Raw genomic sequence first — 11,269 nt, 5'->3', positions numbered from 1 at the left:
GTGTTGATCTGACCTTGTCTTGTCTGAGTTGACTAGCTAGAGTTGATTTTTTATGAAAAAATATTTTTCTTCTTTTAATCCCCGAAGCATTTTCCTAAAGAATTGCAAAAATAATATTATATTTAAATTTATGATTTTCTAAGTTGTTCAATATAAATGTATTAATTTTCTCATATTTCGAACATTCTGTGAAAACGTGTTCGGACCCGAAAAAGAGTCGATAGATGGCTATTTTAAGAAGATTGAAAAAAATTAAATACCACAAAAACTTGAATTATTTTAAGAATATTTTAATTTCAACTAATTAACAATCATGTAGACTCTTTACAAAACTTGAATTATTTAGGATATTCTAAATTCAAGTGTTAAATACATCTAACAAAACAAAATTAATATGTAAATGAATATGGACGAGGTTCATAAAAAAATAAAAAAATAAGAAAGAAGCTGAATATTTGTGAACACTATAAGTGCTGGCTGGCAGTAGGGTTCAGTAGCTTTAAATTAAATATAAATGGCTATAACAATTTCAGTTAGTGCTAATTTTTTAAATTAAAAATAAAGAATTAATCGAACACATGGAGAAATGAGTGTTCAAACTTAGCACTTATTTATGAATGAGTGTTAGTGGAATAGATAATTAATGAGTGTTCAAACTTTAATTTTTTTATTTTTAAATATATATATATATATATATATATATATATATATATATATTTCTTTTTGCATGCATCACCCATTATGGCCAGCCTAACACAACTATTGTGGTGTCTCTTTTCTGTCTCTTTTATTTTGTTTTAATTACCTTTTTAAGTAAATAAAATACAATCATCCATTATTATTATTATGAAATACATGTCAGACAACTAACATAATTTTGTTTAATAAAATACCAGATAATAATGACTACCTAAATTCGGTGTGGTGTGAACTAGATTATATTTTTTTTTTTCCGATAATGGAACTGTGAAACTCTCTTATATGATCATATTTAGATACCAGCAAAACTGAAGAAAATAATAATTTAACCATTTGAAATCCATAAAATAAGAAAAAAAGTATATTAATAAGATAATTTTTACATTAATAAGTTGAGAAAAAATAACATTTTTTTTGGTCAAAATGTCCTGCTTGTCCTTCTTTATATTTAATTGACATTATAAATTTAAAATATATAAATTTAAAGTTAAAATATAAAGTTTATAAATTTAAAATATATTAATTATTCTGTATAAAAGTTTAAATTAATAATGATGTATATAATATAATTTATAAATTATTAATTAAATTTCAAATTTAATTATATTTATTTAAATAATATATTAAATTATATAATGTTGTAAGTCATAAAATTATATTTTTTTATTTATTATTATGATTTTATATATTAATATAATTAATTATTAATAAATCGATTGATTTATCAAATTTAATATTAATTAAAATTTAATAAAATTCATTACAAATGTAAAATTTGATATTATAACTACTTAATTGAATTTATAATATAATTCATAAATTTTTAACTAAATTTTTTAAATTTAAAATATAAATAAAATGTAAATATCAACCATTTTAAAATCATTCTTATTAACTATATATATTATGAAAGATGACAATGGTGTATGAGAATTTTTTTTTTATTTTTTTCACAATATTATTTTATTTTTTTAACAAAAATTAATAATTGTTGATGATTATAATAAATATGTATTTTATATATATATTATAAATAAAATAATGAATTGAGTTGATTGATTTGATACCTGAGATATAAAATGATGTTTTATTAATTAATTATGAGACTAACCTTGTTTTTTTTTTAGAAAAGAGTTTTTTGGTTTTACTAGGTTTTATTAAAAAAAAATCATTGTTTTATTAAAAATTGGAAAAAAATTAGTTTTTAAAATTTGAATACTAATTTGTCCTTTGATTTGAGAGGATATATGGTACAGGTAAAATAATGATGGTTTAGAGAAAGGATACAATTAGAGAGTAATTTTGATATTTAAATGATAAAATTATTTGATTTTAGGATAAAAAGTGAGTTTTATCCTAAAAACTCTTTCATCAAACGAGGCCTAGGACCTAAAAGGAAAAGACTTCCCATAAATCAAAGAATTGCTTGGAAGTTCATGGAGAAGATGGTAAGAAAATTCCCCCCCAGTTCATTGAGAGAGTTCATATATATACATGTGGTATAACGAATTTGTGGTTTCATCATCATATTTCCTGATTATCCATATCATAAATAATGTCATCCCATGATGAAAAATGCATCATAGAAGAAATCTCTAAATCTAAGAAGGGTCCACGGCTGCGAAAAACACCCAGTAGGCCCGCTTGGACTAAAATACTTCCCGGTTCCGACAAAGGCACCTCTCTGAGGTGTCTGCAGGATATTGACCGGAAAGCGCTGTTCGGACTAGTGCAGGAACGTAAGATAGAGGGCCTGGAAAAGTTCGGCGGTGATGTTAAGTCATTGGCGGCCGCCCTAGAATCCGATCCGAAATTAGGAATCAGTAGTGATCATGTTATCAAAAGGATGGAAATGTTTGGGTTCAACGATTGCATCAAACCGCCTGTCAGGTCTTTCTTCAGCTTTGTGGTGGAGGCGATCAGTTTTCAGATCTTCTGTCTCCTAATATGGGGGTTCATAACGGTTGAAGTGGGGATCAAGCAGCACGGAGTCGGACAAGGATGGTACGACGGCGCTAAAATTATAGTTCCTCTTACTCTATTCGTGGTGTTCTACTCTTTTAGCAAGTCCAAGAAATTAAGGCAGTTTGATAGGCTGTGGGATGATCAGGAGAGTGAAAATGGAATGGTGGAGGTTCGTGTATTGAGAGATGGACGCAGACAGGCCATCTCGATCTTAGAGGTGGTTGTAGGCGATGTCGTGTGCTTGTCCACCGGCGACCGTGTGCCTGCAGACGGGTTGTTCTTGAATGGCCGCTCTATGAAAGTCCACGAGTCAAACATGAATGGTGAGAGTGAGACTCATGAGGTTGACCAGGCCACAAACCCTTTTTTGCTCTCCGAAACAATGGTGGTTCATGGCTATGGCCGAATGATCGTCACTTCAGTCGGCATGAATACGTCTTGGGGTATTGAGACGAATGATTTAGACCAACTCACGCCGCTACGGCAACGCCTACCCAAATTGTTTCCCATGATCTGGAAGTGCAGTTTGTTGTTCGTCTTCTTTGTAATTCTTGCTATCAGGTATTTAATTTTTTTTTTATGACAACAGTTTATATAATATTCTAATGAAGGATTTAAGAATTGAAGTTTAGGTTGGCTTCAAATTTTTTTGGGAAAAATATTAATGAAACTGGTAGATAATAATAGGTTTTATTTTGCCCATCATTTAAGAATTAAAAAATAAATATTTAGTTAAATAAAAATAAGTGAGTTAGTTAGATTCTCCTAAAAATATATATATAATAATTTAATGCATAAGTTTTTTTTTTTAAAATCTCAACTGCATCTGCATAATATTAACCTGATATATATTTAATTAATAATATATTTTGTAAAATTATTATATTGTTCTTTATAAAAAAAAATATATATTATAATTTAATGCATAATTTCTTTGATTGTTAATATTATTGGTATATAACATTCTTATCTTAATTAACAAATAATATTAATATTAATATTAATGTGATATATATATATAATTAATATATATATTTTTAAAATTATTATGTTATTCCTTATAACAAAATATATATAATAGTTTAATATATATATATATATAATTAATAATGATTTAAAATTATTATGTTATTTTTATGTAAAAAAAATATATAAAACAATTTAATATATTATTTATTTTTTTCAATTCTCAACTATAATTAAATCTATGAGAGTTAGTTTTTAGATAGAAAAAATTTTAAGACTGACATGTGTCAAGTTGTAAGTGGAGTGCCTAGTGGAGTGCCTGTAAAATATTTGAGGTAAAATAAATAAAAAATAATCCTGAAAATTAATATAGATAACTCTAACTATAAGAATTATTTATTTTATTTATTTTTGTTGAAGTGACTAGTTGTACCATTTAGATAAAAATCCACAATAGATCTAGAATTGGGTTGGTCCTACCGAAAACCTAAATATTTAAGTCTAGTATTCAATTTATTCGAGATGATTTTAAGTCTATTCTTTCAACGTGAACCCTAATTTTAATCACTTTTTAAAACTTGTTTTTAATATTAACTATAATGTATAGGTATCTCACCCTCTAAATCTATTAAATACCCATCTCTCTTTAATATATATATATATATATATATATATATATATATATATATATATATATATATATATATATATATATATATAATACTTTACTAAATAATTAAAATAAAATAAAATATAAATATTATATATAAAAATAATATATATAAAAATAAAAATTATCTTTACTTAATTTTATAAATATAATATATATAATTAAAACTAAAGATAATAAATTAAATTATTAAAATAAATATTATACACTAAAATAAAAAAATACATTAACTTTAAAATAATATATTACATACATGTTAAAATAAAATACATTAAATAAAATATAAAATATTTTATATAAAAAATAATATACATAATAAATAAAATATAAAATATATAAAAAATAAAAATAATTATATAAAAAAATAAAAATTTATATAGATATTCTTGTTGTCAATAATACCTAGATTGGAAACTTAGAAAACACATTTTTTTTTATAGGTTGTTGATTTAACAAAATGCGTCACGTTACGTCACGTCACGAACTCAGTTCCTAGAGGTGCAAATATAATCTAGCTGGGGCGAGGCAGGAGACGGCCTTGAGTTTGAATCTCTGTAAAAACACTTTTATTTCCTCTTTTTTTTTGTCATTAGACAAACCAACGCTCTCAGTCGCCTAACTTCTTTCTCGGTCTAACGAAAAGATCGATGGTTTTAATAAACTATCAAACTCAAATTTCAGTCCCTTTTTTCACTAGCCTCAAATCCAAACTTTCACTGTCATAATCCACTAGACAATACAAGTAAACAACTTCCTAACCTTAATTGACATAATGTAAACATAGAAATAAGAAAAAAAGTGTAAACTTATAGACGGTTTTTTTTCAAACAAGCTCATATACTATATGTCGAAACATTATCTTAAACTATTTTATTGAAAAATCTAAATCTTCTCATTCATCACACTAGTAGAAAAAAGGGTATAAGGGCCAATGCCGAAGACAATGACATTACTGATATGAGTATCAGTAAGGGTTCTGCCAATGGTATTGCCGTTACTGATATCAGTATCAGTAAGGGTCTTTCCAATGGTCTTGTCGTTACTGATATGAGTATTAGTAACGACAATCCTTTGACAGAACCGTTACTGATATTAAAATATATTCCGGTTTTATTTGAATTATTAATATTTGTCGTCCCTATAAACAATATTAAATAATTATTTTAGTAAAAACATTTATATAAACAAAAAGACCCATCCACAAAATACTTAATTAAAAAATCAATCAATTATCTCAATATATTTAAACTAAATTATTCATAGTAATAATGTGAACGCTCCAGCTTCAGCTTCTTCTTCTTCCTTAGTTTGTTTCTTGAATAACCAACGTCCATAGAGGAGCTAACAACTATGATTTTGTTACATGTCCATCCACTTTGTACCGTCTTCTTACACCTGAATATTCAGCTTCAGCAAATTTCCCATACAAAGGCACCACAACCTCAACAAGAAGGAGAAGATAACTTTTAATTGATGATTATATGAAAAAATAGAAGAAGAAGAGGAATTACCATAACCCAGTGTCCACGTCGAGCCAACGCTTTAGGTAAGGCTTCTACGACGTCTCCTAGACCACCTAAACGAGAGTAGTTTCTAGAAATCAGTTTCTCCTGGGACAGGCCTGTTTTCCACCGTGGAGCACATTCGACGGCCACCAGTATAATATTCATAATTTTCTCCTGCTAATGTCCCTTCAAACCCAGATGGCCAAATATTCTGCAATTGATCAGAAGAAGAAAGTCCCTCTTCTTCTTTTGGGTGTGTAATAATAGTAGATGAAAGTAGTTTCCTATTTTCTACCATCTACATATCAAAAAATCTTAGTAATGGGAAAGAACACAGCATAATAATATGGAATTATTACCTGCTGTAGTAAATCCCTCTAGTCTTCCAATGTCCTCATGCTCTTCTTAAGTTTGGTTAAGAACAAATCTCTTGAATCTTCTTCATCATTCTCCACTTGTCCGTCATTTTTAACTGCTCTCTTGAATCTTCTTCATCATTCTCCACTTGTCCTTCATTTTTAACTGCTCTAACTCGCTTGATTGACCACCTACTGTGGTCTGTCATGGGTATAGAATTGAACGAATAGGCTCTTTTCTAGAACCTTCATTTCGTCAATTAACATTATTCAACCACTGAGTATTACGAAATGCAATCAAACTCAATTCATGCATCTATAGATCTAACGATCTATCTACAGATCGATCGATCTATCTATCTACATATACGTATATCATGCGTTCGTCTACGAGATTCTAGAAACAAGAAGAAATACCTCTCAGATTGAAGGCGATGATATTTTCAAACGAAACAAATTAGATCTAAAATGAAAAGGAAATCGTCATCAAAGTATTATATAAAACAAAAACGCGAAACATGAAATGGAAGTTAGATCTGGACAAGAATGAGATAATGATAGATGCACCTTAATTGAGGATGGATCAAAGTCATCAACTAACTTTGTTCTTGACTCGATGCTCTTGCACTTTCAAAGTGCAATGGACTTGAAGTTGATCATTTGTAGCAATCGACAACTTAAATTGGTAGGGCGGCGGCAGCGGAAGTAAGACAAGAGCGGAGAAGAAAGAAAAAGAGAATTTGTTCTCGGATTATAATGAAGTATCTGTAAGGGCATTCAAAAACCATTACAGATGGTTATATAGTACCTGAAAGGGCATTCAAAAATCGTTACAGATGGTTATATATTATCTGTAAGGGCATTGGAAAACCATTACAAATACCCTTTCTGGAGTGGTATCTGTAACGATTTTTCAAAGACCGTTACAGATGCTCAAAGACTATCTGTAAGGACATTTAAAGACCGTTACAAATACTCTTAGTTCGAAAGACCGCGAAAAAACCAATGTTATCAGTAACAGTTATAAGTAAGAGCCGTTACTGATAGATAATATTAGTAACGGTTATATAAAATCGTTACTAATATATATTTATCAGTAACGACACTATAGCGCTGTTACTGATAAAAAATTTCAGTAATAGAGCTATAGAGGCGTTATTGACATTCGTTACCGAAGATCCCTTTTATACCAGTGTCACTAGCAACATGTTTACACCATTTAGAACTACCAAAACACATTATATATTCAAGAACATAAACGCACATAACACAATCCTAATTTTTTTCCAAAATTAATTCTTTCAATTTGTTTCAGCCCTTCAAATTAGTCTATAAGACTCATATATCATATATAGTAATAAAAAACAAACAATGGACAATCGGACAAATTGAACGACTTTTTCATATTTTTAGAAAGAAAAATATCACATTATTAGAAGCACCAAATGGTTAAAGGACTTATAAAAAATTTTAAAATGCACAAGAACGAAACTCTCATACGCCTTGGCTTGTAGGGAGTGGAGCTTTAAATCCAAAAACTCAAACTCAAAAGGATTTTTTTTTTCTTTTCCCTTCTAGTCCCCAAGTAATCTCTCTGATCTCTCCCCTCAATCCTTTCAAGTGACCCCTTATTTCTATTTAAAGATTGTCTCGCCTCAAGCCAAACGAATAGAGCCCTAATTTTGGGTTTCCCGGACCTGACGAAGGTTCGTCGGTTTAAAGCCTCTCCTACGGTCCTTGGTTTTGCGTAGAAGAATCAGGATGGCAGTAGGGTTATCGGTCACTTGATTGAAGCTCTTGCATTTCCCTTCAGTAGCTTGATTAAACTCAAGCTCCCGTCGGTTCTTCCCCAGCGTCGTCGCTGCTTTCTCCCATCTCTCTTTCTTTCTGCATTTCATTAGGTCTTGGTCATTTTCCACGCATAGGTTTAATGAGACAAGGGCTAGTTTGATTTTGAAGATAAGAGGTCTTAGTGTTTCCTTAATTCTCTAAGGCTCCATTTAGCTTGTTGTGGTGCATTTTTTACTTGCAAAATAAAATACACAAACTAATTAAATAGAAAAAAAATCATTTTAAGTCCATTTTAATTTGTTTGATTTATTTACATAATTTATTTTATTAATATGAGTCTCAATTTTAATTATAAATAGTGTAAAATGTGGGTGTTTATATAATGTCTTTTGGGCAAAATTACTTAAAATCAGCAATTATGCATCACTCATTTTTTCCGAAAAACTGATCATAGTGTTGACGTAAGGGTCTTTTTTTCAGTTGTGTAGTTTGAAGATAATCTACTTACACTTCATTTGAGTAGATACTATCCCACGAGATAGGCGTAAGCACCAGACCCTTAATCCGTTAATACTCTGTTTTTTTCTTTAGTTTCTGATAAGATCGGCGTAATCAATAGAGACAGGGGTCTGGCGATTGATAATGACTTCGGAAAAACGATTTGATAGAAATTCTGTTAGGGATTTAAATCACTTTCTATTATGCGCAACCTCTTGCAAAATCTTGAGCGATTTAAGTGCGAAAATGTTTGCTTGAGTTTGAAGATAAGAACTAAGAATGAAAAGATGACAGATAGAAACAACACATCAGTTTGTTTATGGATGTTCGGAGTTAACTCTCCTACGTCACCCCTTCTTCCAACCACTAGAATGATTCACTAAGCTTTCAACGAATCAAATACAATCGCACGACTAGCTCACTGTTGAACAGAACACACTCTGATCAACTTACAATATGAAGAATATCACTCAACTAATAAAATGCTTTGATTCTAACTCTCTCTTGATTAACACACAGTAAAAGCAAGAAAGCAGCTAACAGTTGAGATAGAATAATCTGAGTATCGATAGATCGATGATTCTTCCGTTCTCTTTGAGGATCTTTAAATAGGAACAGGTACCAACGGTAGAATCTTCATAATGACACATGGAGAACTTCCATTGGAACGCCTCCATAGTACACATCAGACTCTGAACACAAGGATTGTGGCCGTACCCAACTGGTAGTGCGCCAAATAATCTTCAAGGATATTCCTGCAAAAACAAGTAGTGGGAAGATTATTTGGTTACGTGGCATTAATCAATTGGTTACAACTAACTGTCGTACTGATCTTCACAGGAAAGTGGAGCAGGAGTAGCGTACAGCTAGAGAACGTGGTTAGGCGGGTGTTAACTTTAAGCAACTGCTTAAGCATAGCATTAGACATATTTCATTTAGACGACCTCGTCTAATGAAATTAGACGTCTGCATATAATAACAAGATCCATTAGACCACCTGGTCTAATGAGATTAGAATTCACGTCTAATTACAGTTCACTTCAGACTAATTTGAAGGAGTTAGACTGCACGTCTAACTTTCTCTTTCCATTAGACCTCACGTGTAATTACATTTCACTTCAGACTAATCTGAAGGAGTTAAACTGCACGTCTAACTTCACTAGTTAGACTGCACGTCTAACTTCACTAGTTAGACTGCACGTCTAACTTTCACAAGTTAAATTGCACGTCTAACTCCGTGTGTTAGACTGCACGTCTAACTCAACTAGTTAGACTGCACGTCTAACTCAACTAGTTAGACTACACGTCTAACTCTCACTAGTTAGACTGCACGTCTAACTATGTGTCTTAGACTGCACGTCAAACTCAACTAGTTAGACTGCACGTCTAACTCCGCTAGTTAGACTGCACGTCTAACTCCGTGTGTTAGACTGCACGTCTAACTCCGTGTGTTAGACTGCACGTCTAACTCCGCTAGTTAGAATGCACGTCTAACTCCGTGTGTTAGACTGCACGTCTAACTCAACTAGTTAGACTACACGTCTAACTCCGCTAGTTAGACTACACGTCTAACTCAACTAGTTAGACTACACGTCTAACTCCGCTAGTTAGACTACACGTCTAACTCCGTGTATCCAATGCCAAATCGGGCTAATGAACCTCATTAAGACCAAGTCTAATATAACCTGTTTTTGATACACCTGCACCAAAAGCAATTAGACGCATAAATAGAGTTTGATATATATTCATCATCAAAATTCCAATAGTCAAACTACTTTGACACTTGGTCAAAATAATTTGTCCCAACAATTTCCCCTTTTTTGATGATGAAGTTAAAATCTTTGCATAAATAACAAACTAAGCATTCATCATATAGATAAGAAGTAAAACTTGTTCATCCATATTACATAAACAATTTTCAAAAACCATCAATATTCAGAAACAATGTTTTAAAAGGCCAAAAACATACAAGTGACATAAAAATAGTTCAAGGAGGAGAGTTCATAAGTTAACTGAGTAGGAGAAAGGAGATTATTGTTCTTCCCTTTTCACTTGAGGATCGATCGGGAAACGAGTTCCTTCATAGCTCATCCCTTCACCTGTCATCTCTTGACCGGTTAGCAGATTGCGAAAAGGAGGAAGAGGGCGACCACCACGACCAATTCTGACACTCCTGCCACCACGAGCTGCTTCATCACTTCAGTAAGGATGGCAATTTAAAATCGCCCTGCGAAAACCGAACCGAATTGCCCCGTTTGGGACGGTTTTTCCCCGAAACCGAACGAGGATGGGGCGGGGATGATATTTGTGTCCCCCGCCCCGACCCGCCCCGATTTCACCCCGTTTTCACCCCGATTTTGCCCCGAATACCATAAACATAATTAAATATATTAAATCACCAATATATTTATTTATTTACTATATTTTATAAGAGTATTAAAATCATTTTTTTATAATAATATAAAATTTTAATATATTACAATATATATTATATTAAAAAATGGGTTTATATAATTTTATTGTATAATATTTGTTTATTTATTTAAATAAAAATTATTAACGGTGCCCCACGGGATTCCCCGAAACCGAAAAAAAACGAAGGGGGCAGGGATGGTATTAAAAAATCTCCGAAATTAAAATGGGGTGGGGATGGTAATTGCATTCCCCGCCCCGAACCGCCCCATTGCCATCCCTACACTTCGGCCACCACGAGTGCCGCCACTACTTCGGCCTCTACGATCACTACCACTATTTCGGCCTCCACGATCACCACCGCTTCGACCTCCGCCTCTTTTAGTTGGCCTTGGGTTTTCATCATT

At 31.5% G+C, this 11,269-nt stretch overlaps 1 protein-coding gene across 1 annotated transcript; it reads left to right on the top strand.

The window, feature by feature from the left end:
• The first annotated feature begins 2,254 nt into the window (after positions 1–2,254).
• On the top strand, positions 2,255–5,890 carry LOC124921232 (putative calcium-transporting ATPase 13, plasma membrane-type). The gene is made up of 3 exons (XM_047461863.1): positions 2,255–3,225; positions 5,209–5,382; positions 5,794–5,890. The coding sequence occupies exons 1-3, from the start codon at positions 2,255–2,257 to the stop codon at positions 5,888–5,890; spliced, it is 1,242 nt and encodes a 413-aa protein (XP_047317819.1).
• Positions 5,891–11,269: the final 5,379 nt, after the last annotated feature.

This window comes from Impatiens glandulifera, chromosome 1 (genome assembly GCF_907164915.1).
Source record: "Impatiens glandulifera chromosome 1, dImpGla2.1, whole genome shotgun sequence".
Lineage (NCBI taxonomy): Eukaryota > Viridiplantae > Streptophyta > Magnoliopsida > Ericales > Balsaminaceae > Impatiens > Impatiens glandulifera.
This window is presented reverse-complemented; position numbering and strand designations above follow the sequence as displayed.